This window comes from Aphanomyces astaci, assembly GCF_000520075.1.
Source record: "Aphanomyces astaci strain APO3 unplaced genomic scaffold supercont1.26, whole genome shotgun sequence".
Classification (NCBI taxonomy): Eukaryota; Oomycota; class Saprolegniomycetes; order Saprolegniales; family Verrucalvaceae; genus Aphanomyces; species Aphanomyces astaci.
In genome coordinates, this window is record NW_009798289.1 from 315,499 (window position 1) to 335,320 (window position 19,822).

The 19,822-nt window shown below is 53.7% G+C and overlaps 13 protein-coding genes across 16 annotated transcripts; 6 read left to right on the top strand and 7 right to left on the bottom strand.

The window, feature by feature from the left end:
* Positions 1 to 240: 240 nt before the first annotated feature.
* On the bottom strand, positions 241 to 2,877 carry H257_10086. 2 transcript variants are annotated; one of them, XM_009836531.1, is made up of 8 exons: positions 2,738 to 2,877; positions 2,612 to 2,694; positions 2,045 to 2,562; positions 996 to 1,199; positions 832 to 916; positions 718 to 780; positions 579 to 665; positions 241 to 514 (listed from the first exon to the last, which is right to left on the bottom strand). In XM_009836531.1, exons 1-8 carry the CDS (start codon positions 2,832 to 2,834, stop codon positions 413 to 415), a joined length of 1,239 nt encoding a protein of 412 aa, XP_009834833.1. In that variant the 5' UTR covers positions 2,835 to 2,877; the 3' UTR covers positions 241 to 412. The 2 variants fall into 2 exon arrangements, with proteins under 2 accessions (XP_009834833.1, XP_009834834.1); XM_009836532.1 differs by having other exon boundaries at positions 718 to 916.
* A 196-nt stretch (positions 2,878 to 3,073) lies between these two features.
* Positions 3,074 to 5,131, top strand: H257_10087. Of its 2 annotated transcripts, XM_009836533.1 has the most exons (4): positions 3,074 to 3,234; positions 3,316 to 3,407; positions 3,479 to 3,832; positions 3,925 to 5,131. In XM_009836533.1, the coding sequence occupies exons 1-4, from the start codon at positions 3,096 to 3,098 to the stop codon at positions 5,101 to 5,103; spliced, it is 1,764 nt and encodes a 587-aa protein (XP_009834835.1). In that variant the 5' UTR covers positions 3,074 to 3,095; the 3' UTR covers positions 5,104 to 5,131. The 2 variants fall into 2 exon arrangements, with proteins under 2 accessions (XP_009834835.1, XP_009834836.1); XM_009836534.1 differs by having other exon boundaries at positions 3,316 to 3,832.
* A 162-nt stretch (positions 5,132 to 5,293) lies between these two features.
* On the bottom strand, positions 5,294 to 6,114 carry H257_10088 (hypothetical protein). The gene has a single exon (XM_009836535.1). It carries the CDS (start codon positions 6,107 to 6,109, stop codon positions 5,381 to 5,383), a length of 729 nt encoding a protein of 242 aa, XP_009834837.1. The 5' UTR covers positions 6,110 to 6,114; the 3' UTR covers positions 5,294 to 5,380.
* A 49-nt stretch (positions 6,115 to 6,163) lies between these two features.
* On the top strand, positions 6,164 to 7,647 carry H257_10089. 2 transcript variants are annotated; one of them, XM_009836537.1, is made up of 3 exons: positions 6,164 to 6,236; positions 6,302 to 6,391; positions 6,441 to 7,647. In XM_009836537.1, exon 3 carries the CDS (start codon positions 6,545 to 6,547, stop codon positions 7,460 to 7,462), a length of 918 nt encoding a protein of 305 aa, XP_009834839.1. In that variant the 5' UTR covers positions 6,164 to 6,236; positions 6,302 to 6,391; positions 6,441 to 6,544; the 3' UTR covers positions 7,463 to 7,647. The 2 variants fall into 2 exon arrangements, with proteins under 2 accessions (XP_009834839.1, XP_009834838.1); XM_009836536.1 differs by having other exon boundaries at positions 6,302 to 7,647.
* H257_10090 (hypothetical protein) lies at positions 7,588 to 9,022 on the bottom strand. Its single transcript, XM_009836538.1, has 4 exons — positions 8,864 to 9,022; positions 8,674 to 8,804; positions 8,267 to 8,617; positions 7,588 to 8,187 (listed from the first exon to the last, which is right to left on the bottom strand). The coding sequence occupies exons 1-4, from the start codon at positions 8,994 to 8,996 to the stop codon at positions 7,768 to 7,770; spliced, it is 1,035 nt and encodes a 344-aa protein (XP_009834840.1). The 5' UTR covers positions 8,997 to 9,022; the 3' UTR covers positions 7,588 to 7,767.
* Positions 9,023 to 9,363: 341 nt separating this feature from the next.
* Positions 9,364 to 9,784, bottom strand: H257_10091 (hypothetical protein; the record flags this gene model as incomplete). The annotated part of the gene is made up of 2 exons (XM_009836539.1): positions 9,364 to 9,512; positions 9,631 to 9,784. The coding sequence occupies 2 exons, from the start codon at positions 9,782 to 9,784 to the stop codon at positions 9,364 to 9,366; spliced, it is 303 nt and encodes a 100-aa protein (XP_009834841.1).
* A 196-nt stretch (positions 9,785 to 9,980) lies between these two features.
* On the bottom strand, positions 9,981 to 10,793 carry H257_10092 (hypothetical protein; the record flags this gene model as incomplete). The annotated part of the gene is made up of 1 exon (XM_009836540.1): positions 9,981 to 10,793. The coding sequence occupies one exon, from the start codon at positions 10,791 to 10,793 to the stop codon at positions 9,981 to 9,983; it is 813 nt and encodes a 270-aa protein (XP_009834842.1).
* A 533-nt stretch (positions 10,794 to 11,326) lies between these two features.
* On the top strand, positions 11,327 to 11,634 carry H257_10093 (hypothetical protein; the record flags this gene model as incomplete). The annotated part of the gene is made up of 2 exons (XM_009836541.1): positions 11,327 to 11,486; positions 11,570 to 11,634. The coding sequence occupies 2 exons, from the start codon at positions 11,327 to 11,329 to the stop codon at positions 11,632 to 11,634; spliced, it is 225 nt and encodes a 74-aa protein (XP_009834843.1).
* Positions 11,635 to 11,862: 228 nt separating this feature from the next.
* On the top strand, positions 11,863 to 13,157 carry H257_10094 (hypothetical protein; the record flags this gene model as incomplete). Its single annotated transcript, XM_009836542.1, has 7 exons — positions 11,863 to 11,865; positions 11,920 to 12,237; positions 12,287 to 12,408; positions 12,463 to 12,707; positions 12,764 to 12,869; positions 12,920 to 13,037; positions 13,089 to 13,157. 7 exons carry the CDS (start codon positions 11,863 to 11,865, stop codon positions 13,155 to 13,157), a joined length of 981 nt encoding a protein of 326 aa, XP_009834844.1.
* Positions 13,158 to 13,348: 191 nt separating this feature from the next.
* H257_10095 (histone H4) lies at positions 13,349 to 13,871 on the bottom strand (the record flags this gene model as incomplete). Its single annotated transcript, XM_009836543.1, has 1 exon — positions 13,349 to 13,871. The coding sequence occupies one exon, from the start codon at positions 13,869 to 13,871 to the stop codon at positions 13,560 to 13,562; it is 312 nt and encodes a 103-aa protein (XP_009834845.1). The 3' UTR covers positions 13,349 to 13,559.
* A 324-nt stretch (positions 13,872 to 14,195) lies between these two features.
* On the top strand, positions 14,196 to 14,770 carry H257_10096 (histone; the record flags this gene model as incomplete). The annotated part of the gene is made up of 1 exon (XM_009836544.1): positions 14,196 to 14,770. The coding sequence occupies one exon, from the start codon at positions 14,196 to 14,198 to the stop codon at positions 14,604 to 14,606; it is 411 nt and encodes a 136-aa protein (XP_009834846.1). The 3' UTR covers positions 14,607 to 14,770.
* Positions 14,771 to 15,557: 787 nt separating this feature from the next.
* On the top strand, positions 15,558 to 17,228 carry H257_10097 (hypothetical protein). The gene is made up of 2 exons (XM_009836545.1): positions 15,558 to 16,748; positions 16,808 to 17,228. Exons 1-2 carry the CDS (start codon positions 15,581 to 15,583, stop codon positions 17,197 to 17,199), a joined length of 1,560 nt encoding a protein of 519 aa, XP_009834847.1. The 5' UTR covers positions 15,558 to 15,580; the 3' UTR covers positions 17,200 to 17,228.
* Positions 17,229 to 18,681: 1,453 nt separating this feature from the next.
* H257_10098 (hypothetical protein) lies at positions 18,682 to 19,817 on the bottom strand. Its single transcript, XM_009836546.1, has 3 exons — positions 19,622 to 19,817; positions 19,421 to 19,563; positions 18,682 to 19,354 (listed from the first exon to the last, which is right to left on the bottom strand). The coding sequence occupies exons 1-3, from the start codon at positions 19,727 to 19,729 to the stop codon at positions 18,883 to 18,885; spliced, it is 723 nt and encodes a 240-aa protein (XP_009834848.1). The 5' UTR covers positions 19,730 to 19,817; the 3' UTR covers positions 18,682 to 18,882.
* Between the last annotated feature and the right edge of the window lie 5 nt (positions 19,818 to 19,822).

Here is a 19,822-nt window from a genome sequence, read left to right on the forward strand (position 1 = left end):
TAGTCCTATCGAATAGCGGCAGCCCAAAGGCAGGCATTCGACTAGCCAATGAAATTGCTTCAATCCTAAATTCCAACCAATGGTAGAGCTTTCGCCCATTTGTCCCAGTTGAACTATTTATCTCAAATAAAATGCCCAGTCCAATTTGGGTGAAAAGGACAACATTTCTGTGTTCAGTACTACTAGTACGTACTGTAGTACCATGTCACAGTGTATGTTGGCACCTCATCAGGGTGCAATTGGTGTCATACATATACTTTATGTATCCTGATTGTGCTTTAGCATGAGCCCAAGGTGGCTCCGACATATGGATTCAATGGATCTGTATTCCTTTTGAACTTCGTGATTAGGCATCGCGGTATTGAAAATTTGGACTTGATCCGACAATGCGATTGGCTGTTGCTCCAGACTCTTAGTTGAGCGTGAATATCCGGACGGTTTCATCTTCGCTGGCTGTGACGAGGTCCGAAGTCACGCCTTGTCGCACGACAAACTCGGCGCCGAGGATCATTTCCTACATACATATTTACACACACTCAGGCCGTCATATGAAACTTCAAAGCGATCGCATGTCATACCGAATGGCCTGTGAAGCGCTTCTGCAGCTGTCCCGTGCGTGCGTCCCACACGTGGATCACGCCGTCTGTCGTGACCGTAAACACAAACTACACACATGTTAGCCATCGCTATATATCTCCGTGAAAGAGGACGAGGTACCGGTTCAGTGGGGTGCCATAGGAGTTTGATCACCCCCGCGTCATGACGGCAAATGTGGCGGCACTACAACACAAGGACACTGTATATATACCCCAGTGCGATTGATGTATGTACCTGGTATGTAGCCAGGTCCCAAATGCGAAGTTCGCCGCCGAGGTCCCCCGTCGCTGCCCAGTTGAGTGTATTGCAAAACCCAGCACTATTACGAGTCCGAAATGGCCAGTCAATACATGTGTGTGGGAGATACAAACCACGCCAGGATTGATGGTATGACATACCATTCGACTGAGCTCACGGCGCCGCCTTCGTCGTCGGCGACGGTGCCGCGGTTCGACTCTGTCACACCATGCACAAACACGGCGAGCTGGCGCTTCCCCTGGAGCTGCAGCAGACGCGCTGTGCCGTCTTGCGCGCACGAAATCATCACGGGCTGCTTGGGGTGGCACACGACGTCGCAGATCGGGCCTTCGTGGAACTCGTGTCTGCGATAACGTATCCATGAGAAGGGGGAAACGACGAAGTTATATATATAGACATTTCGCCAAGGCAAACACAAACCAACCATATATATAGACATTTCGCCAAGGCAAACACAAACCAACCACGTCGCACATTGTCACACATATCTGTAAGAAACACAAATATAGACACTTGACATGTGTGTACAGGGAATGACGTATTAAACGCCCCCGTGGTACTAAAATTTCGTATTGATTAAAGTATTGAAATTTCGAAGTAGTTTGTCCCAATACACAATTGAAATGCCAATTCGAAGTACCACGGGGGCGCTTAATACGTCATTCCCTGTACCCACGCAAAACTCGATCGTGTCAAATCGATTCGAAACTCGAACCGACAGCAGAATCGAATGTCTTTAGCGAATGGGTGAGTAAACAAAAAGCGACTATTAGCCAATCATTTCACGTCCTGTCGAATTTCTGCCAATCAAAACGTTTGATTCGACGCAGTCCCCCTCCGCATTGGGCAAATCCATATATTGTGACTTCGCTATAAACTTTAATTTGTCCAATCAATATTGAATCACGCTGGAGTTCTGATTGGTTGAATATACGTGTCCTACTTTCTGTAAGAGCCAATCAAATCCACTCAAAATTGGATTTTGCGTCGATTCGTGATTCGATTCGGCGAAATTTGTACCGAATCCACCATATATATATATACGAATCTTTGTATACTAGGATAGGAGTTTATACAAGCTGAAATCAGGTGAAATGGCACAATATCATATGAGTGTCGTGCGTAACCATCCCCACACAAACACACAATTGATTGCATCAACACATACGTACAGACGATCACCACGTACCCGCGAAACACGTGGTTGCACTCGCCCGTCTTGGGGTTCCACAGCCGGACGGTGGCGTCCGCCGACCCAGTGACGATCATCTTGCCCGAGCCCGTGAACGCGCCGCACGTGACCGAGTCTTCGTGGCCAGCAAACACGTGCATGCACTCGCCCGTAGCAGCGAGCCACATCCACGCAGTGCCGTCGGCAGACCCGGCGAGGATGACGTTGCCCTTGTTGTGCCACTTGATCCACTCGATTTCCTGGGACGGACCGTCCAACGTGTGCACGAGGGCACCGGTCTGGACGACCCAGATCTTGACCACACCGTCGTAGCCCCCGGTCGCGGCAAACGACCCGTCGCAGCTGAACCCGACCGCCACGACCGAGTCCTCGTGCCCTTTAAGCACGTGTTTCACGGACAGATCGTCCAGACTCCAGATGAGACCGACGTCGTCACCACCGCCGCTCAACACGATGCTCTTGTCGAGGGGATGCAACGCCAATGCATACACCGGGCCAGAGTGGCCTCGGAAGACCTACGACATACGAAGAAGGTATGGTGGTGCCAGGAAGGGTAGGTTGTACCTGGCGCGCGTCGTCCACGACTTCCGCAGTTACTTCGGCTTCGTTTTCGTCGCCCATGTCCATGTCGTCGTCGTCGTCATCCTCTACCGTCAGAGTCATGAAGATAGGCATGGAACGAGAAAGTACCTGGCATGTCGCCCAATTCATACTCCTCCGTGACCTCGTCCTCCAGGATCATCTCATCATCTTCTTCGTTCACGTCAATGTCGACTTGCGGGTCCATGTTGCTGCTTGTTGGTTCGATGGTGTTCAAACTTCGACGACGTCCTTCGGCGGCTCCTCCAACAGCGTTCCGCCAATCAGGTATCGCGTCGTACTTAATCGGAGGTCCATCACTCTCGTGGGAACAAAATGACGATCGGGTTTCTGTTGTATTAAGTGCGAAATTCAAAACCCACTTGACACCAGGCATATGCTTTACTAAGTGCGAGATTGTCCCAAGATCTATGAATACCCGAAAGGGCACACTCTACAGTGCAACGCGATGGGGCTGATTGGCAACATCCTTGGCTTCCAAGGCAAAGGCAAGATCGAAGTGGTCGTGGATCGGCCGTATTACATGTCTGGGGAGCTCGTGAAAGGCAAAATCCTTGTGGAGGTCACGTCTCCTATACAGTGCAATGGTACAAATACTCCAATTCCAAGCCATATTAATGTTCACGTTGCTCTTTCGATCTACATGTTTGATAAACAGTTGCCACTAGAGGTGGTGTTGCTTGCTTCTGGTAAGGAAAAGGTCGAGTGGAAGGACAATGGCTCCACCCACACCGGTGTGGTCGAATTCTTCAAGAAAAAGGTTTGCCCGTCGACGACTACCTCACCTTTCCAATTGTGATCCACATTGTCGTAATGATGGGGCGAACGTAGATTGTGCTATACTGCGTCGAGCGCATTCTGCAGCCAGGCACGTATGAGTTTCCGTTCGACTACCAGCTTCCTGACAACCTGCCCGGGAGCTTTGATGCCAAGAAGGAAAGCAGTGACGTTGTCGCCAAGATCGAGTACTCGATGACTGGCACCGTGATCGTCGACGGTGTATTTGCCCGTGACTTGATGAAAAAGGCAGTGTTGGTGCTGTACACGAGTCACGCGGGTCAACTGGTCCAGCCAAGCGTGGACACGTGCAGTCGAAAGGTGTCGTACTTGTGTTTTGACCAAGGCACTTGTGCGTTCAAGGCGTCCGCTGACAAGACCGTCTACAACACCACCGACACCCCTCAAGTACAGACTGCACCATTTCGTCGTCATCGTTGGGAGTAGTAGTCAAGTACATTGGTACTAGTGGCCCACGGTGCTACTGTCTTGTCTGTTAGATCCACATCGACATTCAAAATGGGTCCAAGCAAAATGTGCTTCGCATTCAATGCCGACTCGTGCGCCAGGATTTCCTTACTGCGGCGGATGGCGCGACCAAAACTGTGCGCACCCAGTTGTGCGACGCGTCGTTCCCAGGCGTGCCGGCCCACGCGGTAATCTCCCAGGACCTCCCCTTCGCACTGACCACGAAGCTCCTCGCGCCATCCACCAAGGGATCCCTCTTGGTCGTCACGTATGTCATACATGTGCTCTGTGACCTTCCGCGCACCGCGTCCGACATTTTACTGGCGCTCCCCATTGAAATCACGCCCCCCGTGCTGCGCCAAGCCGTGCCTTCCACGACCCAACCCTCCACAGCGTCCGCAATGCCGCCATCGCCGAAACATACGATCACCGTTCCTACGGACGGCACCACCGCACAGCCACCCATTGTGATCGCCACCACAGATAGGAGCACGCTGAACGACCACTCGATGTCGACTGCTCCTTCTCACGAGGAGGCAACGACTACCACCCCACGAACCAAACGCGCAACCATGGCAATTGTCCAGCCAGCGCCTCGGCTTGAACCACCTTTCAACCCCCCTCTAGCCGTGGAAACCACCCCAGCCACAACTCACGGTCAAATGCAACCCATGCAAATGATAGCCCCGTATCCCCAGCCAATTCAACAAATACAGTTTGGAACGATGCCAACGTATGGGGGCGTGACTACTTCTCCTCCTTCAACGATGATGATAATGCCTCCAATGATGGCTATGCCCGGCCAGAACAGGCACATGGTGATGCAACATCCGTCGAATATGGTCACTCTTCCGGGGAACTTGGGGGGCTTCATGATGCAGCCCCAAGTGTCTCCAGGTATGCACATGATGAGCAACCCGAGGCCGCCCCCGACCAATAACCTCGACACCGTGTCCGTCGACGGCGGCGGTCCAGCCGACGTGCTCTTTGTAAACCTCACGCCTATGCCCATCGACCTCTTGTGGGTCGACACTGTGGGAGTCGAGTCGTTCTACGCGCGATTGCACCCGACCGAGTCGTACTTGCAGCCGACGTTCACAAACCACATGTGGAAAGTGGGCCAATGTGGGCAAATCCTGTTGGCGTATCGGGTGCGCGTGGGTGGTCAGCGAGTGGAAGTGCTCGGTCCAGGACTGGCCAATTACTTTTAACAAACACAAAACCACACAGTGCACCTCCTTACTGATTTCTTCATAGTTCGATTTGGCAGGTTGATCACCCCATTCCCCTTCAGCTTACTATAACCCGACCCAGCTGCAGAATCAACTTGACCAAAGCACAACTAAACACTGTTTCTTAGCTAAGGCCCTGGCCCTGGTGTCGGGCCGACAATTCGCCCTACTCGAGGTGTGCAATCATTCCGTTGCAACGCCAATGGGAATGTGTGTCTTTGCCCATGCACTCGCCGTGTCGATGATGTTTACGTTGTCACATACGCGTAGTATTATGTTTCATTTTGCCGGTGGTCTCAAACACTTTAGCGCACACGTCCGTGCATGTCACGGCCATGAGCCGCGCTTCGCCAATTTTCGTCCACTCGTTGGGCGACAGCAGTTCACCGTCACTGGCACTAAATATGGCCACATGTCCCAGAGTGCAATGGCGGAAGAGGAACTCGACGGGTTCGAAGAGCAGCGACATGTGAAAGACATCGCGAGCCATGCGGTACCCAGCGTCAGACGCGGTGAGCGCGGAACAGCCGACGACGCGGATGGGGCTAAGGGAAGGAGAATGATGCCGGTTGAGCTGATGAATGAGCATGCACACGTCGTGAAGCACGACAGTAGCCATGCGTTCAAACTCGCGCGTCCACTTATCAGATTTTTCGATGTGGTACATGTGGAGACAGAGCTCACCGGTGGAGCTCGTGGTGGCATCAAAGATACCATCGACCAAGTTAGCTTCGTCAATCTCTTTGCGGATGAACTTGTTCCACGTCGACGGAATCAACGGAACGAAGATGCAGCATCCAAACGTATCGTACATCATGCCAAACTCTGGGTGGCGGCGAAACCATGTTGCAAGCACCGAAGGGGTCAGAGGGTTCTCTGTGGGGTAGAGCTCGATGTCTTTCTTGATCAAGGCATCGTAGTCGGATGCTTCGATGGCCCGATGACGCGGCGCGCGGCGGCGGATGGTCGTCGTAGCCAGTCCCATTTGTGACTTCAAGATTGATGCTCGGGTAATTATCCGGTCATTCCGGATAGTCCACCGAAATCCAACGAGTCGGTGAGGGAGAACAGCACCAACCAGCATCATGGCGTCCGGAGCAAATTTCTTCCGGGTATGTAGGCGCCGTCTAGAGGAATCGGCGGTTCGAGGTATGGCTCATATGTGTATGATGTGTAGGGCACTACCCTGGACCAAGACAGCCGTTTCTTTAACAAGCACAAGAAGTTGCTGGCGAAGATGGAGTTCCCGACGTGCTTTAAGCACAAGGTAGAGATTTCCAAAGTGAACAAGGAAGTAATGCACCAATGGATCACAGAAAAGATCACCCAAGTGTTGGGATTTGAGGACGACATTGTCGTGTCCACGGCGATCAATCTGTTGGAACCCACGCATCCATTGGATCCGTTGAATCCCAAGGAGATGCAGGTTGCGCTCACGGGGTTCCTCGAAGGAGACGCGGCGAGCTACATGGAAGAGCTCTGGACATTGTTGGTCAGTGCTCAGGAGAATCCCACCGGCATCCCGCAAGTGTTTCTCGATAAGAAGAAGAAGGAAATGGAGGCTAAGCGTGACCAGGACGCAAAGGACCGCGAACGTCTGGCGAAGCGCGTAGAATCATTCCAGCCACCATCCTCTTCCGACATCGGGCGGACGAAACCTAGCAGATTCAATGATCGTCGACAAGAAGGCCCTAACCGACGACATGGCAGTCCGCCATCGTCCCGCCGTCGCTCCCCCAATCCATCGCCCCCACGCCGTCAACGCGCATCCCCCCCTCGGCGCAGTCCATCCCCCAACACCCGCGGCCGGCAGACCACTCGACGACGTGATTCCCCTGTGTCTCCTGTCAAGAAAGCGTCACCTTCTCCGCGTCCAACACGCTCCAAGTCGCCGACATCCAAATCTCGTCGGCAGCGCTCTCCAAGCACACCCCGTGCCAAGGCATTGTCGCCTCGTAAACCAGAGTCGCCGACGAAGGACACTCCGCCGCGCAAGAGTCGCCACCGGTCGTCGAGCCCTCCGCAGACGACCCCCGTGAGTCGGCGACCGCGTCGATCGGCGACTCCCCCTTCAAGAGGGCGTCCTCCCCAATCCCCCGACCCACCGACAAGCAGTCGAAACCACCGCTCGCCTTCGCGTGACCGTGGCAGCCGCCGTCGATCCGGATCACGCGACCGCCGCCGCGCCAAGTCCCCAGCTCGCCGCAGTCGCACGCCGCCTGCGCGTCGCTCGAGACGCTCGAGGTCCCCGTCCAAGGACGAGTTCCAGCGAGAGAAGAAACGAAGCCGTCGAGACGACGACGATGACGACCGTCGCCGCCATCGTCGCAGACACTAAAACTCAGCCGCGACACGATGACCTGTCGATTCCAAGCCGAAGCGCGATAGAAAACCCATGCACCAACCAGATAACTTGGGACATTTGATTTCAAAAGCAAAGTCGCTTGGACGTGTGTGTACTGGTGGCTTTGACGTGCACAACGTTATGATGTTTTATAGGTGTAAAGTTCCGTGCAAACCCACTGCGCACTTGTCACCAGTACACTATGATGATGCTGGTGGTCATTGTTATACTCCACTTCACGTCACGACCAGTTGACAAACGGTCAAAGGCTAGCGATTGCCGAGTAGGGTCTACAGTAGTTATACATCCGAGGAGACATGGGCGCCTTGGTAGGGGGTCTGGTTCACGGTGGGCTGTTGAGAGTAGGTGGTTCCGAAGGGTGGCGCCGTCAAGACAGGGACCAACGTGGGGGCCCCCAACGCAATGGGCAAGTGCAGTTCCACGTCTGGGCAAAGGGCAATGTCGCACACAATGTCGATCGTGTAGTGACACGACAGGAGCGCCGATCGGGTCGACGGGTACATGGAGGTTCCTGTGAGCTGGAACGGCTGGGGCTGCGACACCGCCCCCCCTGCTGGAACCCCAGCAAAGGCGGCATGGCAGATCACTTTGGTCATGTTTCGAGTCTTGCCAGACGCATGCGCTTGGACATGGCGGCGGAGTTCGCACCGCATGACGGTCACATCGCGGGATGATTGGTTCTGGACGTCCACGTGGATCTACACGACAGGGGGATTATGGGGTGCCAGGGGAGAGCTGTGGATTTATTGGGGGATGGGGGGGGAGAGTGTTTAATACCTGGGGAGTCTCGCCAGGGCCGTACATGTTCTTGTCCATGATGGCACGAAGTGAGCACGTGCCTTGCGAAATGCAGCAAAAGAGCCGCACGGTCTGCACTTTTTGATCGGCGCTGGGCGCGACCACGCCGGCCAGTTGGGCGTACACAGTGAGTTTCTGGCGACTCTTGAGGTCCTTGCTGAAGAGACCTGCGACGTCCACAGACCCTTTGATCGAGTACTCAATCTTGGCCTTGACCCCGGCGTCCGATTGATTGTCAAAGCAGCCAGGGAGGCCCGGGGGGAGCTGGTACTGGAACGGGTAGATGTAGCTGCCAGGAGCGAGCGAGTGTTGGACGTTGAAGAGCACAATCTACGAGGTAGTACATGTGGTTCAGTTGGAAGGGAAACAATGTGATGATAAAGTACCTTTTGCTTGAAGAATTCGCGGCGATCGGCAAAGACACGTGTGACCGACCGGCTCTCACCGTTGGCGTTGGTCTCGGTGTGGTTTTCGCTCCAATACACCTTTTCCTTCCCTGTCACCACGAGCACGACCCCTATGGTGACGAGTGTGGTGTCTAGACGACAGATATAACGTTAGTGACAGCGTGTGTACCATTGCATTCAATTGGCTCGAGGACGTCTACTGCTAGATTTCCCGTGATCACTTCCCCAGATATATAGTATGGTTTGTCCACGTTCACTCGGATCGCTCCTTTGCCGTGCAGCAACCCGCCAAGGAACCCCATGCTGTGGGCAATTCAGTTGATGTGCGGTGGTTATTTTGGGTCGCACCTACAGTACTACTGTACTGACCTAACGCAATTACAAAGTAGTATCGGTGTAACCGCTGCTACTCTTTAGTACTTATTGACAGTCATTGAAGAGGCGAGGATATACATGTGGGTTAGATCTAAATGTGTGCAGATTTCAAAGGGCTGAACAGGTTCTGGGAGATCACGACCCCCTTACTTGAGGTCCACACTCGCTCTGAAGTGCATGCATGGCAGGTCTGCTTTGAGCAAAGTTGTGTGAATGCTATGTCATGTCATCTACACATTGCCTGAATTACCTTAAACAGTCGAAATCGTTCAATGCTTTGAAACGGTCGAGGGGTTACACGACGCAATGCAGCATGAGTGGTTCGTTCGAGGTGGGGTTGGTAGGTTTCCGCAAGGCGGTGGTCGTTGATGGATGCGTTGTGCGCTGCGTGAAGGCTCCCATGCGTGTGGCTGCAGGTGTGTCGATGGGACGAGCCGCCGCCGCTGGACAAGGACGCGAAACGACGTTAGTCCTGGTGGAGTGTCGTGGCCGTCGGTTCCACCATGACAGGACAAATCCCATACCAACCATACCCACAGCAATCGCAATGGCGATCCATACCGGTATCCATGGACTCGTTCGAGAGTAGAAAGGCAGGAGACTGGGTCACGCGACGACCGATGGATTGCTGCAACATGGTGGTGCACGTTGGGTGGTGGTGGAGGGTGGTGGACCCAGTGACAACGACATGAATGCACAAGACAAAGTCAATCATCTCAATGTCATGATTCAATGCAGCAACGGTGTAAAAGTTGCCACCGTTGCAACAGCCTCTACACCTAGACGTCCTTTTTTGCCTGGTGCTTGGAGTGACAGGCAAAATGTGTTTCCACAATAGTCGCCTCAAAACGTGACGACTGCTTCATACATCTGGTGAGCTCTATCAATCAATCTCTCTACTTTCAATCTGACTACGCCTTGTCCGCGAACGATGATGAAGGGGGTACTTGTTTTGCGGGGGCCGAGACTTCTGTGGCATATGGAAGGCCTTCATGGGCCGCCATGGGGGCATCATACATGGGCGGGGCGGACGCGGCTGTGACGGGCGCCACAAGCAACGACGGCGCACCCAGCGCAATCGGGAGCTTGAGTTTTACGTCTGGACATAGGGCAATGTCACACACGACGTCAATGGTGTACGACACTGTGATGAACGACGCCAGGGTGCTCGGGAACATGCCGCTGCCGGTCAATTGGAACGGCTGCGGCTGCGAGATGGACATGCTCGCGGGCACGCCGGGGAATGTAGCGGTGCATATGGTTTTGGTCAACACGCGCCGCTTCCCCGAGCCGGTCACGACAGTGGTGCGGCGAAGGTGGCACTTCATGGATCGAATGTCGCGCGATGAGTGGTTCTGGATGTCGCAGTGGATCTGAGGGACGTCCCCCGGGCCATACATGTTCTTGTCCATCGCCACGCGCAACGACGCTTTGCCTTGAGGAAAGCAGCACAAGAACCGAATCGTTTGCTCCACATGGTCAAAGCTGGGCGCGACGTACCCCGCCAATTGCGCGTACACAGTCACACACTGCTTCTTCTTGAGGTCTCGATTAAAGAGTCCGTCGACGCACACCGCGCCTTTGATGGAGTATTCGATTTTGGCCTTGACGCCGCCATTGCCGTCGTTGTCGAAGCATCCTGGCAGACCAAACGGGAGTTGGTACGAGAACGGGTACACGTATTGACCAGGCGGTAACGAATGCTGGACGTTGAAGAGCACCATCTACAGCATTGTGTCGATGGCGACGATTCACGAGGGGTAACGTTATGGGGGGAGTGAAAGCGATGGGACAAACCAACCTAGGTACCTTTTGCTTGAAGAAGGATCGGCCGTTCGTGAACCATCGCTTCTCCGTGCGAGATTCACCATTCACGGTGCGAGTGTAGTCTTCAGACCACGACACCTTTTCCTTTCCCGCCACGTACACTACGATTTCTGCAATCGGAGGTGATGGGTGGTGTGGCCCTAGTGTCGACGTGAGCGTGCGTACCGTTGCACTTGATGCTGTCGCGGACGTCGACGAGCAGGGACCCAGAGATGATGTCCCCTGCCATGTAGTACGGTTTGTCTACGCACACCTGGATCGTTCCTTTTCCATTCACGAGGGTGTTTAAGAAGTCCATTGGAAAGGCAGCGGCGTCGAGTCAAGTTGGGTTGGCTGGCGAGATTTGAAATTGACGTTCAAACCAGATGCCAGATGAGAGTGATGGTAACAATTGCTAGCAAGTACATGCATTCTCGCACTGAATATCGCCATGTTCTACGTTGTTCCGACCGACGTCTGGGCGGACTTCTCCATCCTCGCTGAAATCTCGATCGACACCTCCGCATCCCATGTGTTCGACAGGATCCTTGACTTGGACGGATACGGCGCATGGAGCACATACGCGACGCACGCAACGAAGGCGTCGTCAGGTCAGGCGGCATGATTGTATTCCGCATTCATTTGGATGCGTCCAAACCCAGTGACGACACTCGCGATCATGTTCTGCTGGTAGAAGACTCGCCCGACCGCAAATGGATGGTCGTCGCGTCCAGCCCGATGTCACATTGGCTGCTCTAGGCCGAGAAGGTCCAAGAGATTCAACGAAGCTCACAATGCCGCTTCCGCATGTGGATCTATCTATCTCCATGGGTCACGGACTATTATTAATCTTACTTATTTCAGAGTTCTCGTGATATTATTATATTAATACTTCTAAGTGTCAAAGTCTCCTTATAGGAGTATATACAAATGGCTAGTATGTAATCGGAGTTCCCGCTGGCGCGAAATTGGATAATAGGTTGAAGGATGGTGCGTCGGACGGGTCGTTCGTTGTCCTTGTAAGCTCCTAATGGTTGATGATAGGGTCGCGCAGAGAAGAGAAAGGCGGCGGTGCAACGCAGACCGCCATCGCAAGTCGTCGATAGCGACTCGGATGAAGTTGAGTTCCAGCCCACGAAGCGATCCAAACGATCGTCCCAGTCCCAACGCCGTCCTCCACCAAGTCAACTCAGTCAGTCCAGCCAGCGAATACATAACGATGAAGAGAAGGACGATGCACATGAGGATGACGAAGCAGGCGACTTGGATTTCACGCAGAGAGACACGGAACAACATGTAGCGATGAGTCAAGTGTACGACGACGACGACGAGCCTGCGCGCATTGCCAACATGAACCCCAAGGTAGGCAGGTTCCGTCGTAGCATATGGAGCGTCACATGATCGTATCTAGACCAAAGAAGACTTGACGGCCAAAACCGTGCGCTACCTGCTGTACAGGGCCAACTCGCACAACCCCGTCAAGTTGGGGGACATGACCAAGGAAATCTTCAAGGACCATCGCAACGCCGCCAGGTATTGCTCAGTCATGCCTTCTTCATTGTCAACATTTCACTGGACCGTTCGTAGGCATTTCCTGGGGGTGGCGGCGAAGAAGCTCGAATCGACCTTTGGGTACCGCGTCGTCGCGGTCGACGATGCCATGCTGGGGGACGCCGCGGCCTCCAAGAAGGACGTGTTTATCATTGTCAACAACATTGCAGACCAAAAGCACTTGCAAAAGATCAACAAGTGCCATGGTATGAAGGAGCGGGGACTGCTCATGATGATCTTTGGCCTGATCTGGTGTGCGCCGCGGCGGCAGCTCGACGAAGGTCCGACGTCTCCATGGACACACAATTCACCGTGATTGACATGAACGACATGGTAGATGCCCTGTGGAAGAACTTGAGTTTGCTGGACAGTTCCATTCGCGACAAGCGGAATGCGCAGTTAGGAGACATCGTGCCGCTGGTCAAGACGTTCGAGTCCCAGTTGTACGACGATTCATCACGACAATATGTGTCATGCTGATCACCGTGTGTAGGTACTTGGCATGCCATTCAGAGATCGACCACGATGGAAATCGCGTCAAGAGCTACGGGTATGGCCCGCGGGCCATGGCCGAGGTTGGCAAGGCACAAATCCTCACGTTTGTCTGCAAGGTACAACGATCTTGTTGGAGCATGGGAATGGATGTGATGATGCGGTGGTAGTTGATTAATGGTCGCCATCCGTCCAAGGAGTTACTGGAGGAGCTCGAGCATGAAGAGAACTTGGTGTAGTTGGCTGCGGTTACGTCGTTGGGATCAATAACTAATTGAAGCATGCACTCGGGATAATATGTGACAGAATCAATATGTGTGCATGAACTGGCGAGGGCCACGATGTCGGCGGAGGAGCTACGTACTTCGAAGTAACATATCTACAGTACACAAAAGGACTGAATGATGGAAGGAAGCGTCAAAACGTATATGTCAAATCAAGTTGGTAGATTGGTAGGTGTACGTAATACGCTAATGTTAGCGCGTTCGTACGATCCATCTTACATTCGGCTACGTTGAAATATAAAATACTCGATAACTAATGCATGTCGATCAAGTTTCTCGTGAGAAGGGTGGTGTTAAAAAACACCAGGGATTGCAGATACAAAATCCGCTTGTTTGAGCACTGGCTGCGACGACGATTTAACCGCCGAAACCGTACAGGGTGCGGCCTTGGCGCTTCAAAGCGTACACGACGTCCATGGCCGTCACGGTCTTTCGGCGAGCGTGTTCAGTGTAGGTGACGGAATCGCGGATGACGTTTTCCAAGAACACCTTAAGCACACCGCGGGTTTCTTCGTAGATCAAGCCAGAGATACGCTTGACACCGCCACGACGAGCCAGACGACGGATAGCGGGCTTGGTGATCCCTTGGATGTTATCGCGAAGGACCTTGCGATGGCGCTTGGCGCCGCCTTTTCCCAATCCTTTACCACCTTTGCCGCGACCAGACATGTTGCTTGAGTTGATGAAATGAAATTCCAAAATGACAATTGTTGCGCCAGTCAAATACCCCTTCGAGCAAAGTTCACACTTTCCCACCGAATGTCCCAACCACAACTCGCCCGTTGATTGGCTGCCGCTCCTAAAACGTCATCGATTGGTGGAATGATAGATAATCCCACCAATGAGATCAAACATTTTTGAAATACCAGTACTTGATTGGTGGAACTTTATCCCGCGCTGACTTGGCGGCCTACTTTGGCGCAAAATGTCGAAGAGTTTCGTGATATCAACTTCCCAGAATCACATTTTCAAAATCGCATTGAACTAAGCACCATGGCTCGTACCAAGCAAACTGCCCGCAAGTCCACCGGTGGCAAAGCCCCCCGTAAGCAATTGGCCACCAAGGCTGCCCGAAAGTCCGCCCCTGCCACCGGCGGCGTGAAGAAGCCCCATCGTTACCGCCCTGGTACCGTCGCTCTTCGTGAAATCCGTCGCTACCAAAAGTCGACGGAACTCTTGATCCGCAAGTTGCCTTTCCAGCGCTTGGTCCGTGAAATCGCCCAAGATTTCAAGACCGACTTGCGTTTCCAAGGCTCGGCCGTCTTGGCCTTGCAAGAAGCTGCTGAAGCGTACCTTGTCGGTTTGTTCGAAGACACGAACTTGTGCGCCATCCACGCCAAGCGTGTCACGATCATGCCCAAGGACATTCAATTGGCTCGCCGTATCCGCGGTGAACGCTCTTAAATTGACAATCGTGACCATGACCTGGTAGCTTGTCCTCCCCCTGGTGTTTTTCAACACCACCCTTCGTCCCAAGAAATCCACTCGATCCCACCTGGCGTTATCTCATCCAATGACTTATGTACTTTCACGTTGAACAGGTTCTGAAGTGTCTTACTCTAAACCCCACGTTTTGGCATAATGCAAATGCACGATTGCATTGCGGTCGTCGGGGGATCCACCGAGCACTCTCCGATTCCGTCCATTTCTACATTCCTGGTCGTATCGAATTGCTATGTAAATCGATTCGCGTGAAGAACCAGTTTGTGATGAATCATACTACAAGTACGCTCCTAACGATCGTTGCGCCTCTTCGAGAATCTCCGACGAACACTGCCAGCTTTGCTCAAAGTCCATCGACCACTCCGTCGTTACTCGTACTTGGGAGTGTGCTTGATCTATCCACTCTACCGGCACTACCGGGTAATAGATGGACAGGCACATACTACAGTACTACTTTTCGAAGTACGTAGTACTAGTATGCTTCACGTCTGCCATGTACACCCAAGGACACATCCGCTTGAACACTCAACATTTCTCGTTCTGCATGGTCCGATGCCACGTGTTTATGCACGTGGGCACTGCGAAAATGTCAACACCAACGTGTTTCTGTTGCAGATTCTGTTCGCAGCAATCATGGCGTCTCCGTCCCGTTCCCTGTGACCTTACTCCTCGACTCTGATACATTCCCCATCAAGTCTTGATCATCGTGATTGCGACTTTTGCATGACATCCACCGATTTTGTACGAGTTTTGTTATAAATTGCAATCTTCATACAAACTTGAAGATCTCGAGAAAAAAAATAAACGGGTGCAGGAAACCGACACATCACGTTGTGACATTTCCGGATACTAGTATCTTTATCCGTACTTCGGCCCTTGAGAGATTTTCTTGTGGCGATCCCGGCAGATTCAAATTTACCAAATTGACTACCAACATGGCAACTTCCCCGCGCTCGTCCGACCCTGGCGCGTTTCCGCCACCGTCCCCATCCCACCAGAGCCTGCCTGATGTCACGGAAGTACAGCCTCCGTTCATGGCAAAGCATCCCAAGGGCTTTGGGGAGATGGTACACATGGAAGGCATCGTGATCAACGACACGTACCTTCTGCCGGTGCCTCACTTGGCGCAATGGTTGCCTGACTCGAACGCATTTTACCCCAACGAGCGCAATATCGACACGCAAGACAAGAAGGATGCGCAGGATTTCGATCGCGCGTCCACGTACAACCGTATCATGTCCCAGAACGATGTGATCCTCGGCGACATCCGCCGGCATCCCCGGCAACAACCCGTCTCCCGGGCTTATCTCCGCGCAGGTCCACGCGCCAGTCTTTTCTTCGACCCGACCAAGGTCAAAGCCGCAATTGTGACCTGCGGAGGACTCTGCCCGGGCTTGAACAACGTCATTCGCGACATAACGTTGGCACTGTGGAACTTGTACGGCGTGCGCGACATTTATGGCATTCGCATGGGGTTCGAGGGATTCCACAACTGGACCGACCTGAAGCAGAAGGAAGCGCCAATCATGCTCACCCCCACCCTCGTGGGCGGCATCCACCACAACGGTGGGACGATTTTGGGCTCAAACCGCGGCGGGTTTGACGTGGAGAAAATTCTGTCGTTTCTGACCAAGAACGGGGTCAACCAACTGTTTGTGATTGGTGGGGACGGCACGCATCGCGCGGCCAACATCATCGCGGACGAATGCCGCGCGCGGTCGCTTCCGATCTCCGTCGCGGGGGTGCCCAAGACGATCGACAACGACGTGGATCTGTTGGATCGGTCGTTTGGATTCAACACGGCCGTGGAGGAAGCGCAGCGCGCCATCCGCTCCGCCATGATCGAAGCCACATGCGTGCCAAACGGCATTGGCGTGGTCAAGCTCATGGGACGCTCCGCCGGGTTCATCGCCGCGCACGCGACGTTGAGCAGCGGCGACGTCGACTTGTGCTGCATTCCGGAGGTGCCGATTGTGTTGGACGGACCGCGCAGTTGCTTGGCACACGTCGAGCGGGTCGTGCAGCAAAAGGGCTATGCCGTCGTGGTCGTGGCAGAAGGCGCGGGCGAAGAGCTTCTCGGGACGTCGGCGCAAGTGGACGCAGGTACACGCTAGTTTGGCTAGTTTGTGCCGCATATATCGTAATGACTGGTCCATGTGTAGGCGGCAACAAGAAACTGCCGCCCATTGGCGAGTTCATCAAGGGCGAACTCCTCCGGCACTTCCAAGCGAACGACAAAGTGGCCACGGTCAAGTACATTGACCCGTCGTACATGATTCGCAGCGTGCCGGCCAACGCCGCCGACAGTTTGTACTGCATGCTGCTGGGCCAGAACGCCGTGCATGGCGCCATGGCAGGGTACACGGGCTTCACGGTCGGCCTGAGTGCGAACCGCGTCGTGTTCTTCCCCATCACGGCCGTCACCAAGAACTCCCCGCGCTGCATGGACCCCATCGGCCGCACGTGGGAGCGTGTGCTGTGCATGACTCGCCAGCCCAACACGGTCCGAGAAGGATGGACGGCCCCCGGCGCGACCTCGTCCAACTTAATTTAACATGACGGGTCCTTTGCACTGCGTTTGTATATATAGCGTTATGCCTGAACCTGGCTGGGGCTTACAGTCGTGGATGGATGGCTTGATGCAGAGGGTGTACTTATCACGTTTTGCTGGCTCTGGACGAAGTGAACTCCCGGTACATACATAGGTGCAGCGCAATGGGAACGAGGTGCTGGCAATGGTAGCTCCTGGAGCCGACACTGCCAGCGGTGAAGAAATTCTGTAGGGCAAATCTCTTGATCGCGATTCACCTGTGACTGCGGACAGTCCAGCCCCAGAAAAGGCCTACCCTTTTTACTCGCCATTGACGACATTGGTTTGTCTTGCTAAACGGTAGCCGTGAGTTCACTGACGGGAGGACAGGTGAACCGGTTCAAGATATTGACTGAACCGCGGACTGTCTCAGATATCTTGAAAGGTCGCACTTGATCGAACGACTGCACTGTGACGTTTGCAGTCATACCGTTAGCACATTTGAAGGGTGGCATAGCCAGCTGTGCCCTCCAAGAGCAACCGAAGTGCATGTCATGACATGTTTGACAACACTGGCGTGGCTTGGAGATTGCCAGCGTTTCAACGATCCTCGGGAAAGCCAGCAATGTGCTCCTCCTTTCAACTCCAGAGAGGACCAAGTGCTGAACTTCCCCAGGGACAAAACTCTACTTGAAAGTGTACATGGATGCGGCATCGCGAGGATGATTTAGGTACTACGTAGCGTTCGCCAGTAGAATAAAGATGGGACGATGCCCGTTTGGCCAAAGAATCCACAGACAACCGGTATGGTCAAGAACTCGATTTCGCAATCTGAAGTAACTACAGTAGCCCAGTAAGTCGGCTTGACGTGGAGCTCCGATTGCAATGTGCCCACTCTGACATAGGATGCTTGCACTCAATCGCTTCAAGCGTACTGGTAGCTACTATGGTGGCGATGGTTGTGTTGTTCCGTCCATGGGTTTCAAAGCACACTCCCGCCTTGGCGCCTATTTCGCAGCAGACGAAGTTGTCTTCCGAACGCAGGTGGGTGGGTGGTCAATTGGAAAGCGTCCACGTTTCGGCAGAGTCGATGGGACCATTTGATCCAAAGCTCGTGAAGTTCGGTGTCGTGGCTGCGGAATGCTATCGCTATGTAGTTGGGGGTGGCGGCTTTGATGGTGACTTTTCCGACTAAAAGTCTCATGGAGCGGTGAAGGTTAGGCCGAGAACGTTGCCACTTTTGAGTGATTGACGCGCTCGTGGTAGTTGGTGGTCGTGGCATGCGTGAGGTCAGACGGATTCAAATGGCAACATGTGAACTCGAGTGTCTGAGGTAGCGACGGCGGTAACATATGGCTTATCGCAGCGAGAGTATGTGCGGCGGCGGTTGAGCAGTTGCAACCCAGTGTTTATCGTAACGTAGACCATAAGTAGTACATGTATTTACGTTCAGAGCCACATCACAACGTGACCATTTCAAGTTGCAATCAACGAACGGTAATGTAACTCGACTGGTAGTACATTACTGTATTGTCGTGGAAATACATGTCATATCAATTGAGCAGTGCGCCAGTCTGCGACACTGGCCCGCCATCCTGTCCAGGGCTAGGTCATTCCGAACGAATCGACGCCAACGACGTCCGCCGCTTGATCGTTGCAGCTTCGCCGGCCTGTCCAAGTCGCATATCCCCCAACATGAAAGTGAATCTATTGCTGAATCAACGTAATCCGATACAATTCAAGACCCACGCCTTCGTCACCGAGGGACTTTTTGATCTTGGGGATCGTGCGGTACAAGGTCGCATGCAGCGATGTGGCTTCGGGCAAGTAAGCTAGGAACGCGTCGATGCCGTCTTCATGCCGGCGCTCCACCGACACCAGCACGACACACGCCGGGTTGCGTTTGCACAGGACGTCCATGGTCACCGCCAGAGCGCACCAGGACTCGCCGTAGAGCGGCTGGTAAATGCAATCGCAGCTCAGCACCACGTCGAACGCCCCAAACGAATCGCAAAACGCATTGGTCGCAGCAACGCCCCAGCTCAATGCGGTCGCGGTCACGCCGCCGTTGGGAAAGTTCCGGCGGATGTTGGTCCGCAAAAGCGGCACCAGTTCGGGCTGTTCCGTGATAACAACGTGCTTGGCGCCAAGGATGCTGGCCACCATGCCCGGTACACCGCTACGTTACGATGATGATCGTGTCACTCACAGGTCTTGTCAATTGTAGTTGAGGTCATGACAGTACATGCCAGCGCCAAGTTCGAGGACACGCAGCGACTCCAATCGTACGTCGTTGAGCAAATGGTTGGCCAAGACCACAGCAGCGTCCCACACCAACGTTCCAGCCCACGCAGCACCAGCAAACAGCGGTGCCAGTTCGTCTTCATCCTATGCAAGCATGGATGGCGAAGGTCATGTCGCTATCGAGATGGGGTACAGTACGTACGAGGAGGAGTGTAAGGTCCAGCTCCTTGTCTCGAACGCCTATGCGTATCCTTTCTTCGCAGACGCGGACGGCGTCGATGGTCACGACAATGCTCTCCTGTTCCGTCATGATGTCGTCCAGTGAATGATAACGATCGCTACAAAATGACCCCACCGGGGGTCGAACTCGGGACTAATTGCACGCACTTATATTGAAAGTGCA

Coding starts and splice junctions, on each gene's coding strand:
- H257_10088 (XM_009836535.1), bottom strand. CDS start 6,109: ATGGGACTGGCTACGACGACCATCCGCCGCCGCGCGCCGCGTCATCGG.
- H257_10087 (XM_009836533.1), top strand. CDS start 3,096: ATGGGGCTGATTGGCAACATCCTTGGCTTCCAAGGCAAAGGCAAGATC. Junction 3,235..3,315: donor GTCTCCTATACAGTGCAATG/GTACAAATACTC, acceptor AGTTGCCACTAG/AGGTGGTGTTGCTTGCTTCT. Junction 3,408..3,478: donor TCGAATTCTTCAAGAAAAAG/GTTTGCCCGTCG, acceptor GGGCGAACGTAG/ATTGTGCTATACTGCGTCGA.
- H257_10098 (XM_009836546.1), bottom strand. CDS start 19,729: ATGACGGAACAGGAGAGCATTGTCGTGACCATCGACGCCGTCCGCGTC. Junction 19,564..19,621: donor TGGACCTTACACTCCTCCTC/GTACGTACTGTA, acceptor ATGCTTGCATAG/GATGAAGACGAACTGGCACC. Junction 19,355..19,420: donor CTCGAACTTGGCGCTGGCAT/GTACTGTCATGA, acceptor ATCGTAACGTAG/CGGTGTACCGGGCATGGTGG.
- H257_10089 (XM_009836536.1), top strand. CDS start 6,210: ATGGCGTCCGGAGCAAATTTCTTCCGG. Junction 6,237..6,301: donor CCGGAGCAAATTTCTTCCGG/GTATGTAGGCGC, acceptor TATGATGTGTAG/GGCACTACCCTGGACCAAGA.
- H257_10097 (XM_009836545.1), top strand. CDS start 15,581: ATGGCAACTTCCCCGCGCTCGTCCGACCCTGGCGCGTTTCCGCCACCG. Junction 16,749..16,807: donor GTCGGCGCAAGTGGACGCAG/GTACACGCTAGT, acceptor GTCCATGTGTAG/GCGGCAACAAGAAACTGCCG.
- H257_10086 (XM_009836531.1), bottom strand. CDS start 2,834: ATGGACCCGCAAGTCGACATTGACGTGAACGAAGAAGATGATGAGATG. Junction 2,563..2,611: donor TCGTGGACGACGCGCGCCAG/GTACAACCTACC, acceptor CGTATGTCGTAG/GTCTTCCGAGGCCACTCTGG. Junction 666..717: donor TATGGCACCCCACTGAACCG/GTACCTCGTCCT, acceptor ACATGTGTGTAG/TTTGTGTTTACGGTCACGAC.
- H257_10090 (XM_009836538.1), bottom strand. CDS start 8,996: ATGGGGTTCCTTGGCGGGTTGCTGCACGGCAAAGGAGCGATCCGAGTG. Junction 8,805..8,863: donor CGAGCCAATTGAATGCAATG/GTACACACGCTG, acceptor TCGTCACCATAG/GGGTCGTGCTCGTGGTGACA. Junction 8,618..8,673: donor GCGAATTCTTCAAGCAAAAG/GTACTTTATCAT, acceptor ACTACCTCGTAG/ATTGTGCTCTTCAACGTCCA.